At 39.1% G+C, this 13320-nt stretch overlaps 2 protein-coding genes across 7 annotated transcripts; one reads left to right on the forward strand and one right to left on the reverse strand.

The window, feature by feature from the left end:
* The first annotated feature begins 1107 nt into the window (after positions 1-1107).
* acvr1l (activin A receptor, type 1 like) lies at positions 1108-8199 on the forward strand. Its single transcript, XM_041971196.1, has 10 exons — positions 1108-1254; positions 1939-2022; positions 2390-2644; positions 2779-2990; positions 3748-3847; positions 4776-4922; positions 5005-5280; positions 5666-5863; positions 6177-6307; positions 6783-8199. The coding sequence occupies exons 2-10, from the start codon at positions 1950-1952 to the stop codon at positions 6912-6914; spliced, it is 1524 nt and encodes a 507-aa protein (XP_041827130.1). The 5' UTR covers positions 1108-1254; positions 1939-1949; the 3' UTR covers positions 6915-8199.
* Positions 7960-12076, reverse strand: d2hgdh (D-2-hydroxyglutarate dehydrogenase). 6 transcript variants are annotated; one of them, XM_041971195.1, is made up of 10 exons: positions 12062-12076; positions 11302-11411; positions 11133-11190; positions 10906-11045; positions 10621-10835; positions 10334-10502; positions 10080-10223; positions 9848-9990; positions 9151-9316; positions 7960-9035 (listed from the first exon to the last, which is right to left on the reverse strand). In XM_041971195.1, the coding sequence occupies exons 4-10, from the start codon at positions 10937-10939 to the stop codon at positions 8776-8778; spliced, it is 1131 nt and encodes a 376-aa protein (XP_041827129.1). In that variant the 5' UTR covers positions 10940-11045; positions 11133-11190; positions 11302-11411; positions 12062-12076; the 3' UTR covers positions 7960-8775. The 6 variants fall into 6 exon arrangements, with proteins under 6 accessions (XP_041827129.1, XP_041827127.1, XP_041827128.1 ...); XM_041971193.1 differs by lacking the exon at positions 12062-12076 and adding an exon at positions 11873-12053; XM_041971194.1 differs by lacking the exon at positions 12062-12076 and adding an exon at positions 11873-12053 and having other exon boundaries at positions 11302-11539.
* Positions 12077-13320: the final 1244 nt, after the last annotated feature.

Below are 13320 nucleotides of genomic sequence, written 5' to 3' on the forward strand. Positions count from 1 at the left end.
TAGCGAATCTAAAAATGGACAGATCAAAAGGTTAGAGTTAAGCTGAAGCAGTGACCGAGTCAATGTCCTGACCTCAACATGAGTAAAAATGTTGTGGGAGTTGGGAGCCAAGAAGGGATAGAGTTGGTGAATTTGTAGAGTGTAAATAAAACAACATAATAACGACAACAGCGGAGGTTAGCAAGTGGTTGAATTAGCCTCAGCAGACCGATGGTTGATAAAATTACTGAGCCAACTCGCAAACCCGTTTATTCCAATCCAGGGCATAGCCTATCAGCTACAAGGCAAAAGACAGTTTACACCCTGGACAGGTCACCAGTCCATCACAGGGTCAGCAGCACAGAGAGACAAACAACCACTGAAGCTCACAATCACTCCTAGGAAAATGTTGTCATCAATCAAGTTAGCATGCATGTCTTTGGACAGTGGGAGAAAAGACCCATGCAAGCATGAAGGGAACATGCAAACTTCACACAGAAAGGCCTGGCTAGAACCCTGCCTCCCCAAAAGCTTAGGCTTGAACCATGCAGCCCACTTGATAAGATCTATAAAAAAAGATCCAGATATTTAAAATGTCCTGAAATGTTAAAATCTTAGAACTGGAAGATGGAGGGTAATTTCTTTTTATAAATGTCTCTTTATATCTGATCTGAAAGATAAAAAATAAATAAATATCAAAGAAAACACAACAATAACAAAATCCCAACATATAAAACAGGAGAGAACACAAAAAAATAAAGGGACTCTGCTTTAATATATATATATATATATATATATATATATATATATATATATATATATATATATATATATATATATTTGTGGTGTGTGTGTGTGTGTGTGTGTGTGTGTGTGTGTGTGTGTGTGTGTGTGTGTGTTAATATCATCCTCTTACATTTAGCTATAAGAGTGACAAGAAAAAATGTTCCCATTAAGCTTTGACCTTTTCCCACATTAATTTTCAATATAATGCTGACTGGAGTTATACTCTGAATTTTAACATTAGTACATCTGATGTTGTGGTATTTTTACAACCTGTTGGAGGACTCTGCTGCCCCATAATGCATTTCGAAGATAATGTTTTGGTGACGTCGTGGGTAGCTGGAAAGGAAAACAGCCAGTTGGTGGGTTGGGCTGTACCCCTGCAGTTGGCTTACGTACATTTCAAATCAAGTTGACATGATTATTTGAACCATATGTGCAAATATACGAACTTTCCAGAATGAGTTAGAAGTATTGCTTCGTGTGTGCCAGGTAGGTGGGCGTTTTTATAACATGCATTTAGAATTCCTCACCAGGCTGCGCTTTGTACTGTACGGCTAGCTTAGCTTGCAGGGCTAACGGCATCGGGCAGCCGCCTGTCTGACTGGCGCCTCAGAGGCGCCTGTGAACGGCCAATAAAACCGCATGTTAATGGCCTGTTAGCCGCAACAAACAACGAGGCCTCTTTGTGAGGTTGGCGATAAAGAAGTAACCACCAGCTTTTTCTCGTTCATAGACTTTGTATCAAAACTGTAGGTTATGACATTGAAATTAAAGGTGTTAGCTTGCTAGCCGAACCAGTGTTTATGTCCATGCTAAACTGACGGATAGCTTAGAGATAAACCGATAAGTCGAATTTCTTCTTTAGCTTCCTTATCAGCTGCCTAATCAAGTGGTTATATTACCTTAAGATTAAGAAAATTCTAGAAACAAGGTGAACGTTTATTCTTGTATTTCTTGTTGCAGTCTCTGTCATCATAGTTATTACTTTATTAATCTTTACAAACATTTTGAAAGACCAGCAAAAAACCCAATGAACCATCGCAGTTGGTTACTTCTTTACTGTCTGAAGCCATGACAAGATCATCTGAAAACAGAGGGAGTAAATGTGATTATCCACTTTGCAGCAGTGTACTCATCTGAACTCTCTGGCTTCTCTCCCCTTCTGTTTACCAGTGCACCTAAACATGGGTATTTTCAGTGCCCACGTCCTTCTGCTTCTTCTCCTGCAGGCTCTGCAGACATCAGCTGAGGACTCAGGTACTGTGCTCACGTTAATTTCTTCGTTTTTGTTGTGCTGCTTCTACTCATACATGTAGTCTGTTCCTGCTTTGTACTCACGCCTACATATTTTGTACAACATGTTGCATATTTCTTGCATCTTTTTATTTTTAATGGGAAACTATTCTCCATAGTTGGGAACCAATCCAATCTAAATCCCAAATTTAGAGTTTAAGCCAAGTTATGTCTTTGCATTATTTGGCTGACATGACTACCAGTTGTTAGAGCGCACCAGTAATGCATGTATAATATGAAATGTATAATTTTATTATGAGCTCTCAATGTCTTAAACATGTACAGTGATTTAATTTCTCTGCTTGTTGGACTTGTATCTTGTCTTTTTCAGATGGACATCTATTGTGTCTTTGTGAAGGCCCAAAATGTCCCCAGGCCACACAGTGCCACGGTACCCAGTGCTTCTCTTCTGTTAAAGTTAGTAGCAGTGAGGTTGTTTTTGAGCGTGGCTGTTTGAAGGGACCAGAGAAAATCCGTCTGCAGTGCTCCACAGCTCCGTCCTCCTACCAGGCCATTCTCTGTTGCTCTCAAGACAGGTGCAATGGCAACACCAACAGGACCTCGCTTATGTCTCTTCTTAAATCAGGTAAGAAAGCAGATCATAAAGTGCTTTATATCAATATGGAAACTAGCAAATTGGACACTTGTCTTCTGAAAATAATCAATCTCCTAAAGATGCTCTCCTCACTATGCCTTTTTTGTGCCTACCTTTTCCCACAGCTCCAGAAGGTGAACCAGTTCGGTATCGTGTGGAGACACTAGCTCTCTTTGTACTTGGCCCCGTGGTAGTTTTGGTTCTTCTGTCTGTGGTGTCTGTGCTGGCCTGCAGGAGGCTTCACCATGGCCGCCTTCAGAGGCTGCAGGAGTTTGACACAGAGCAGGGAGCCATAGATGGTCTCATCACCTCCAATGTTGGAGACAGCACTTTAGCAGTAAGAATGAGATAATTTACCTTTAAAACCATGAACACAGAGTCACAAGGGAAAATCAGCTGCAGTTAAAGATAAGATTCACATTGCATGGTTTGATTTACTCATCATTCTGCAGCTTTTCAGTCACACATTTTTCAGTGTGCTGCTATTTTACATTAATTTGATAAAATCCTCATTCTGTTGTAAATTCTTATTCAAATAGAAACCAGCTTTTCATCTCTGTGGAGCTCAGCTTGGTTTTCCTCAAAAGCAGATAAGCCACTTATTTTTAGTGTAGAATTTTCTCTGGGAAGAGTTGTGGTAAACTTGGTGGAAACTAAACCATCATCTCGATGGATTGCGATCAGCTCTCAAATCAGCAGATATGACAAATCTGGGTTTTCCACTCAAAAGGGCACTTCTTTAAATGAAAAGGCTGGGTGGGTTATCCAACATGTATTGAATATTTTTCATTTTGGGTAAAACTTCCAACAGATTACTATGAAACAGAATAGTGATTAGTTGAGATTGACCTCAAAGTTTAATGTAATTAAACTTTTTTTTGAGGTCCCATTTATTCATTTATTTATTTATTCATTCATTCATTTATTTGCTTGCATGCCTTTGGGGTCTAGCATGCCCTTGATTCAAGTAGAGTTTTTTAACTTTTAATTCGGATGGCCTACAATAATTTCTACCACATTTTACTGTTCATAACAATACTTCTTTTTAAGATTATGGAACACACAGCTAACATGCGATTTGTCTCTGTCTACAGGACCTCTTGGATCACTCGTGTACATCAGGCAGCGGTTCAGGTCTTCCTTTCCTTGTCCAGAGAACTGTGGCCAGGCAAATTAGTTTAGTGGAGTGTGTAGGTAGGTGAAACACACAAGCCATATGCAAAAGGACATCTGATGCACTGAAGAAATTCATGTCAGAACCAGAAAATAAGTATTTAACATAAAAAAATAAAGTAAATAAGAAATTTTGAACAATTTTTTTGCTTAGCCAATCTGTGAAATCCCCAGTAGTAAATATCTCAGGGTTAAGTCATTCTTACCACATGCAGTCTGCAACATTTTTAACTGTATACATCTTTTCTCTTATACAAGCTGTTTTAAGATACAAATCTATCAGCAGTCAAATATCTAATGCACATCAGTCGCAATTTCAAATCAACACAGAACACGATGTACAACTGTGGATCAGAGCCAATCAGAGGATAGGACCCACCCCTTGTCTGCATTTAATTTGCTTTAATGACAGTATGATTATTAATCCCTGAGTTTGTCTAAAGAGGGAATGGATACTGAATACACAGACAGACTATTGGGGAGATAAAAGTTCTACATTTAGACCTGAAAAATGTTAGGCAGACCAGTGTGACCGAGAAGAATAATTAGTTCCACCCAATACAATTTAGGTCACATAATGCGACTCTGGAGCTCTGCAGTATTAAACGAATAAGTGTGGATAACTACTGGTATCAATATATATGAACTAAAAACATCAGTTTATTCATTACATGTTGTGACCACAGCTTAAAGTTCTATAGTTTGTGTTAGCTTGCAGCTGTAAAGTTGTTGTGGTAGCGCTGACAAATTTTTAACTTCAGCATTAAAACAAAACAATGCATGTCAAGTGCTGCAGGGTGTAGCTGTACTACACAATATGTTTCGTACAAGTTTGTGGTTTTCTTGACAGTTGTATGAGTATAAAGACACAGAGTAGTTTGAAAACAAAGAGAAAGTACAGATTTCCTTTCTCTTTTCTGTTGGCCAAACCTTAATTTTTCCTCTTTAGGTAAAGGACGGTATGGAGAGGTGTGGCGAGGCCAGTGGCAGGGGGAAAATGTAGCTGTGAAAATCTTCTCCTCCAGAGATGAAAAGTCTTGGTTCAGAGAAACAGAGATCTACAATACAGTGCTGCTGAGGCATGAAAACATACTGGGTGAGTTTATCATATTTTTGAAGCATCACACGTGTACACAGCTTGAATTTCTTTGTATTAATCTGTTCTGTTCTCCTCTCAGGGTTCATGGCGTCAGACATGACATCTCGAAACTCCAGCACTCAGCTGTGGCTCATCACTCACTATCATGAAAATGGTTCACTTTATGACTACTTGCAACGAGTTGCAGTGGAGACGTCGGAGGGCCTGGCGATGGCAGCATCAGTGGCATGCGGCCTTGTGCACCTGCACACAGAAATCTTTGGCACAGAGGGGAAACCAGCCATCGCACACCGGGACTTAAAGAGCAAAAATATCCTGGTGACCAAGGAGCTGCGCTGCTGCATTGCAGACCTCGGTCAGCAATTATTTTACCACTTATTCTCCTATAAGTATTTATTTGTTCTTTGGTTTAGCTTCAGCTGGACTTTGAACGCTTGGAAGATCTTCCTGATCAAAACACTAATGATCAATTAATTATAAAATAATTTCATATTAATGATGTTTAGCCTGAGAATTTTTCATTGGTAACATCTTTAATGTTACCTTTTTATTTTCCAGAAGATTGAAGGCTTAAATATTTTGAAATGCGGGATACCTGTATATTATTACACTGTTCTTTCCCTCTCCTTTTTGCTTATCAGAATGTTTGTTTGTAGTTGTGCAGTATTTAACAGGGTTCCTATTTCAGGTTTCTATTTTTCTAGACTTGTTTTAATACTTTACGTAATGGCATGTTACAGGGCTGGCTGTGACCCACACACAGGCAGACAACCTGCTGGATGTGGGCAACAATCCGAAGGTTGGCACCAAACGCTACATGGCACCTGAAGTGTTGGATGAAACCATTCAGACAGACTGCTTTGATGCCTACAAGAGAGTGGACATATGGGCGTTTGGACTGGTGCTGTGGGAGATAGCAAGGCGCACATACAGCAACGGTACGTGTTGTCCTTGTAGCTTACCGCTACAGACCAAGTAGAAGAGTAGTGTGATAATGTAATAGTTGCACCATCTGTGCAGACAATATCTCACATGCAGATATTTTTACCTTAAAAGGTTTATCTTTAAAATGAAAGTACTGATACATACATGCATAAATTCCTGCTCTTTGTAAGGTAGCAGCTGGACTGAAGCATATGATACGATGAATGGGGTCAGAGTCTGTAAATGCTTTGGAAAAAAAAAAAAAACACACACACACACATTGTTGACATTGCTTCTGTTTGTTTTAATCCAAATTGTACTTTCCAGGTATTGTTGAAGAATACAAACCTCCGTTTTACGATCAGGTGCCAAATGACCCCAGCTTTGAGGACATGAGGAAAGTGGTGTGTGTGGAGCAGCAGAGGCCTTTCATTCCTAATCGTTGGTTCTCAGATCCTGTAAGTAGTTATAATTGGCTGACCTTTATTTCTCCGTGCCGGCACAAATATCGTTCACTTTACTGTGTTATTTGCAACAAAATGAGCCATGGTGTATTTTTTTGTCTCTCTTAACATGTCTAAAATATTTGATATGACATATGTTAAAAAAATCTTGTCAAACACTGAACATTTCTATCATTTCATTGTATTTAAACAGACGGTAATATATTAAATATTTTAAGGATAACTGTCCTTTTTATTTTCTTTTGATTGTAGGTTAAATAACCAAGTTGTTGCATCCTTTTCTTCGGCAGTAATCAACCTAAAAATGATCAACACCAACTATTGACTTATAACCTACTCAAACTATTTATATAATCATACTACACGAAAAGGTTGCTTTTTGTGTAAAAGTTCTTGCAACTCGATTGTGGGGCTTCCTCTCACAGTATGTGTATGCATGGCTCATGTTTTATATTTTTTTCTTCTCCAGACCCTCTCTGCGCTGGTAAAACTGATGAAAGAGTGTTGGTACCAGAACCCCTCTGCAAGACTTACAGCCTTGCGCATCAAGAAGACCATTGACAAGATTCACAGCTCCCTGGAGAAGGGCAAGGAGTCATGAGAGGGAGAGGAGTCCCGGAGGCAACTGCAGGGATTCGTTTAAACAGGAGGCCGGCTCTTGTAAAAAAAAAAAAAAAAAACAAGACCATTAGATGATCAGGGGGAGCAGAGGACTAGAAAAAAATTGCTTCAGAGTCATACAACGTCATCCTTCTCGCTCTCACTTAGTCAGTGGTTGCCTTCCACTGACATCCCTCTGTTTTGACTTGAAGTCCACACAGACATTTGGAGCTGTTGTGTCTGATTAAGCCAGCTTTTGCTGTGGGACAAAAACCAGTTATCACTGTGTTCCCACTGACCTGAACTGTGGACTGTTACTGAGTGTGAATGGATGGCATATTGTAGTACCCCATCACAATGCTTTAAATACCTACCTTTGATTGCTCTGGGTTTGGCCTTCATTCACACACCAAACACTACATACTGAGCATCTCTTGCAATTCAGTTGCTGATCTCCAGCCAGCGTTTTTGGCATGCAGATGTGGCTTTCTACTCAGAGACAATCAAAAATACTCCTCATTAAGCTTTATTATAACATGCCAACTATCGCCACAAAAACACTAAACATTCACTTACAAAAGGAAAAGGGCCAATAGAATCAAACTTTGTTTAAATCTTTTTTTTTTATAGTATATTTATTATGTGTTGAATTTACACTGCTGAGCTAGAGGCTGTTGTATGAAGATGTGTGAAACTGACTGTAAACGTATATAGGCATTAACTCTACATGACCTTCTATACCCTTATTGTCACTATCAGTAGGATATTGTTTAAGAAATGTTTGAAAAAGTAGGAAAATAGTTCCAGCTGAGTTTATTTGGGGAAGAAAAACTACACAGGCTTAAACACTAATGGCATATTGTAAATGCAATGGTTCATGAAAAGAGACGCTAGTTTTTATCAATAGGACTTTTTCTGTTTCTCAAAATAAGAATATGGGACGATCTGATTCTCTCTGTTTACCATACTTTCTAAAATGTGAAAGTTCTGACCAAGCTGAAAGGAATCAGCTTGTTTGTAAAGCTAATGTGCCCCCCTTTTTCTTTTTAATGATAGAGGCAAGTTCTTTATGTAGCGAGCTGCTCTTATCCAGTAATGCCACACTGTACAAGTTGCCTGAGTGATGAAAACTGAAACACTTCATCTGGAAACTATTTTATTGAAAACTGGTTTGAACACTTAAGAAATTGCCTAGATGTACAAATGAATTAGTTCACAAGTGCTGGCTTTGTTTTGGAAAAAAATGTTGCTTCATCTTTTTTATATGTAATAAAACATTTACTGCACTCTTGCCTATGATTATCCAGTATGCGTAATGATTTTAATGTGTTTAGAGGTATACAATTTTAAATGTTTTCATTAGACTTATGTTTACATTCAGTTGTTGACTTCCTCAGTCTTACATTTAAATGCAGAGCATCTTGGCTGATGGAAACAGAGCTGGTCACCAACTAATATTTACACTATTCTAATACATGCTTATACACACAATTTTACAGTAAAACCAAACATAAATCTACTTACACTGATGTGCCATGGCTGACCTCTAGTGGAAACCAGCTGGCACATTAGACTATCAAAATTCTACTTCTCAACAACTCTGAAAGTCTTTTAATTTTATCCTTTCCTCCATCAGAGCAGAGGTAGATTAAAATCTTTATTCAAACCATGACTCCTTTTTTAGCAGTTTACTGAAATGGACATTATGAGGGTGATGCCTTGTGCAAAATATGACTTTAGTTTTAAACTTAAAACACATCACCTTATGACAGGAAAAGGAAGCAGCTGCCACAAAAACCATGTGACAGAAAGTTCATCGCTTATGAAACTCCTCAGGACTCATACACATCACCTCACATTTATTACAGATTATCTGGTAAAGTCTTGTATGGGTTGAGGATGCCTTTGGGGTCTAGCATGGCCTTGATGTTACCCATCAGGGCTACAGCCTGGCTCGGTTTACTGTAGTAAATGTAGTTCCTCTTCTTAAGCCCCAGACCATGTTCTGCACTAATGCTGCCCTGAAAGTTGGCTGTCCATTCGAAAACAAATGGCTCAATGGCAGCCAAGACAGCAGGGTCCTTCGCAGGAGTGGTTATGTTCAGGTGGAGGTTGCCATCACCTGTGAAATTAAAAAGGTAGGGATGAGATGAAAGGTGAGAATGGGATGTATTGTAAAAATGTTAATAATGAAATCCAACATTCTGACATACATACCTTCTATCATATAGTCTTACCTACATGTCCGTATCCCACTACACTCTTGGCCCGGTTCCCCAGGTGCTGCCTCATATCCGTCACCAGCTGGTAGATCCGCTCCACAGGAAGCGAGATGTCATACTTGTACGTGAAGCCGTCATGAGTCAGCGCCTCGGTCACACGTTCACGCATTGACCAGAGAGCCTACAAAGGAATGCATGGAAAGTCTGACTGCATCATCATCATTTCCACCATCCTTTAGTATTTTATGTTTTTTATTATATGTTACTTGGTCTGAAAAATGGTTTAAGGGGCTTGAAGTTTACCTGTGAAACTTTCTATTGTGTCAAGATGATCAGTGTTATTCACTTCATATCAGAAGTTTTACATTTGTGGCCGACAGGTATTTTTGTAGAATTTTTAGGACCATTTTATTTTGTGTGGGTTTGGTTCTCTTCTGAGTATCGTAGCAGCAATTTTAATAATAAAGACATACAGTAAGTCACCTCCCGCAACACTAAATTAATGACATATTTTCAGTAGTTCTGAGGTACCAGTGTACATTTATTGCATAGATTTGTTGTATAAAAGACTCGGGCCATAGAGACCACATTTAGCCACATGAATTTCTGTTGGTTTCTTTTATCACTTGCAAGTTGTTTTTAATTAATGTGCCAATCTAGAGGGTTACACTATATGCACTTAAGAGGTTAAAGAACATTGACATCAGGTTACCTTTATTTTTGCATCCTCAGTTGCTACTGTGCCATCAGTAACTAACAATGATGTCATCGCTTCCTCTAGAAAGTTGTGGAGTTTCTGTGCATCATGGTCTGGGTCAGATCCAGAAGTTTCTATTACAATGTAGAATGGGCAGTCTGCAGAGCAGAGGGAAAGTGTTTGTCTGTGTGTGTTTAATTATCCTATATACTAAATATTTGTGTGCACAGGAATGGGTTACACCTACCAGAGATGGGATTGGGCAGTTTTAAGTGTGTGTTCAGCAGCCTCATACATTCACTGTCCAGGAACTCGAAAGCTGACAGAATTTCCCCCAGCATGCCTCTGCAGAGCTGGAATGTCTTCAGTAACTGCTCGAAGGTCTCACAGCCTGTAAGCAGATACAAGCCTGTAAGCTAATCTACAAGAACAAACTTAGCAGGACTAACTTTAACTACCGTTTTAAACTCAAAGATATCAGAAACAAAAAGAAAATCCTACCCAGGAAAACCACGTTGACAGATCTGGGTTTTCGTGGACAAAGGACGGACACTGCAGTAATGACTCCTAACGTGCCCTCTGACCCTATGAAGAGTTGTTTGAGGTCATATCCTGTGTTATCTTTCCGCAGTGTTGCCAAGCAGTCCAGCACCCGTCCATCTGCCAAAACCTATGCAAGTTCCACACAAAAACCCCTCAGTCAGAGATTTTTGCTCTTACTATCAGGTCATGATTTTAAGACTATATTTATTAAAGGTCATTAAGGCTCCTCATTCATTTCCACTCACCACTTCAAGACCCAGCACGGTCCCATGTAAGGAGCCATATCGCAGCAGCCGCAATCCACCCGCATTAGTTGCCACATTGCCCCCAATCTGACAACTGCCTTTTGCCCCAAGATCCAGAGGCATGATATAGTCTCTGTCTGCCAAGTAGAGTGACAAGTTCTCCAATACACAACCTGCCTGACAGGTCAGAATACCTGGAAGGGAAACATTCAAATCTAATGGTAATTTTTCGTAACACTTCCTTTAAACAAGATTTTTTTTTTCTTGTGAAACTCTAAGACTTACCAGAGATATCATCAAAACTAAGTATGTTGTTCATCAGGGAGGTGGAAAGGATGATCTCATCATAAACTGGCACACTGCCACCAACCAGTCCAGTATTACCTCCTTGAGGGTTCACTGCCAAGTTGCGACTGTTACAATACCTACAGAAAATAAACAAAATACAAAAAGAAAGAAAAGCCTGATGAATACATAACTACCTATCTATTTATTTACTGTTTGTAAATTACCTGAGAATTTGAGATACTTCTTCAGTTGTCTGAGGTCTCAGCAACACTTCACCAGAACCTGCAGAAGGTATATAAACACATATACTGCATCTAAACTAGTTACTGTAGTGTAACATATTAAATGATGTAATAATCAAGCTAAATTATTTAATTCAGTCCTAGGTTTCACCTCGCACAGACTTGAGCCAGTCCACATTACTGGCCTCCACCAGGTCAGGGTCAGTGATTGTTCTGCCTGGTAGGATCTTCTTGAAAAAGGTCAAATCTTCCTCAGTTACCCTGGAAAAAGGCAACCTCTGCGGAGCTGCATCTGGAGAAGACTTCATTCCATCTGCACCAATGTGCAACTTGCGACAGGGATTCAAAAAATGTGCAGAGCCACAGACAAGAAATGGACGAAATGGGCTCTGGAAGACCACGTGTGAAAATCTGGCTGTAAATGAGACAGCGCTATAGAAGCACAGAGGTGTCCTCAGTCTTAGCATTATTTTGATCATTCCTACCATGACTGGACGGATAGTGTGAAGTGGCTGAACAGGCTGTTCAGTAGTAGTGGGATAGAGCAGAAGTTGTATATATCTATCCCACTCTGCAACCGGTGTGGGAACCTAGTATTAGTAACTTAGTTTTAACCTGGTACTATTTAAACTATCGCTGCATCCACCACAACAAGTAGTACATTTGTAAGGACTGGTTCCTGTTATTTTAGTTGGCTTTATTGGTACGTTACTTAGACTTACAAGACCATTCTCGGCTTGCTCTTCATAAACGTTCGTTTACTACGCGCATCTCTGTCTCTTTTTCCGAGTAATATGGTGGGACGTCTGACACAAAGTTCAAGGGCAACTTTACAACTTAAAGATGGCATTGTATTTGTTTATATCTACCGTATTAGCAAGTAGCAGGAAGTGTAGGGGTTTAAAACTCACGAAGAAGAGCGTTGACCAATCAGAAGGCTTCTTGTACATGAAGCCAATAGATGCATGTCTTTTATCATCATTAAGCAGCCAATGATTATAAAGATACAACAAAACGTCTAATTTGCGATTGTATTTTTATCTATAAAATTGAACATTTGATATCTTTACAATATACATATCATATCTTATATTTCATATAATTTAATTTCTTTTCTTTTTTGAGGAAAACAGTTAGATTTTAAGTTGCTAATTACCCCTGTCTTATGCGAAGGCTAAAAAATGTTGCAGGTGGAAAACATAGCTTCATCACTTATCTGGTATAGACCAAATCATGTTACTAACAATCAAAACTGCATTTGCCATTCTCCCAAAAGGATGTCATGGAGAGGGAACCATTTGAGTATATTGTAGTTTTGAAAAACAGTTGTCTTGGGAAATAGTATATGGATGATGTCAGGAAAAACTTTTGCTTGCACAAAACTGCGTATTTAACTTTCCATGATAAATAACAGGAGCCCGTTACAATCAAATCATGGTAAATTTGCTCAGCTCAGGATGTTTGGTATGGACCTTGCCAGAACTACCAGCGTGCATGCACAACCTCAACATGGAAGTGCAGGGGTTTGCCAATACTAGACCATAATGAGTGCACAGTGCTGGGGAAATTCCTTTGAAAGAAAGCACCACTTAATTGAAAGTTTGCCCAAAATATGAGCTGACGAGTTGACTCCCAGTTTCCAGAAGCTTTGAGGAATATCCCAGCATGACATGACTCACACAAGAGTTTCTAAAAGAAAAAAAAAGTTAAAAATATGACCTGGACAACAATATCTCCTAACTTAGGTCCAAAAAAAGACCTTGAGGTTTGTTCTAATTTAAGAAGCACAGAGCAAACCCTCCAGCAAATAGAAACTGAAATACATGAAGAGGTCAAAATATTCCTTTAAGTTTGTGGCAAATCAGTGTGATGTGATACAATTTCACCATCTGAATTTTGATGATCATTAGACATTTAAGCATCATACACTTAAATGCCTCACGTTATATACTTAATCTACACATGCATCTAGTAAGATTTATATTTGAGAGTAAGTATGCTCAACTGAAAAGGTCAGTTTTTAAAAAATAGCTCTTTAAAAACCAAGACCACATCTGTTACAGCTTAAGTAGGAAGGTGATCAGATGATAATCAGTTATGTGATATAAAATCAACTTAAATATGACCATGTAAATGTTAGCATCACTCAGTTCAGTCCATCATTACTGAC

The sequence above is a fragment of the Melanotaenia boesemani genome, chromosome 20 (genome assembly GCF_017639745.1).
Source record: "Melanotaenia boesemani isolate fMelBoe1 chromosome 20, fMelBoe1.pri, whole genome shotgun sequence".
In the NCBI taxonomy this organism is placed as follows: Eukaryota; Metazoa; Chordata; class Actinopteri; order Atheriniformes; family Melanotaeniidae; genus Melanotaenia; species Melanotaenia boesemani.

Coding starts and splice junctions, on each gene's coding strand:
- d2hgdh (XM_041971190.1), bottom strand. CDS start 11,638: ATGGTAGGAATGATCAAAATAATGCTAAGACTGAGGACACCTCTGTGC. Junction 11,046..11,132: donor GAAGTATCTCAAATTCTCAG/GTAATTTACAAA, acceptor TATTTTCTGTAG/GTATTGTAACAGTCGCAACT. Junction 10,836..10,905: donor TAGTTTTGATGATATCTCTG/GTAAGTCTTAGA, acceptor AATTACCATTAG/ATTTGAATGTTTCCCTTCCA.
- acvr1l (XM_041971196.1), top strand. CDS start 1,950: ATGGGTATTTTCAGTGCCCACGTCCTTCTGCTTCTTCTCCTGCAGGCT. Junction 4,923..5,004: donor GAGGCATGAAAACATACTGG/GTGAGTTTATCA, acceptor TTCTCCTCTCAG/GGTTCATGGCGTCAGACATG. Junction 5,281..5,665: donor CTGCTGCATTGCAGACCTCG/GTCAGCAATTAT, acceptor GGCATGTTACAG/GGCTGGCTGTGACCCACACA.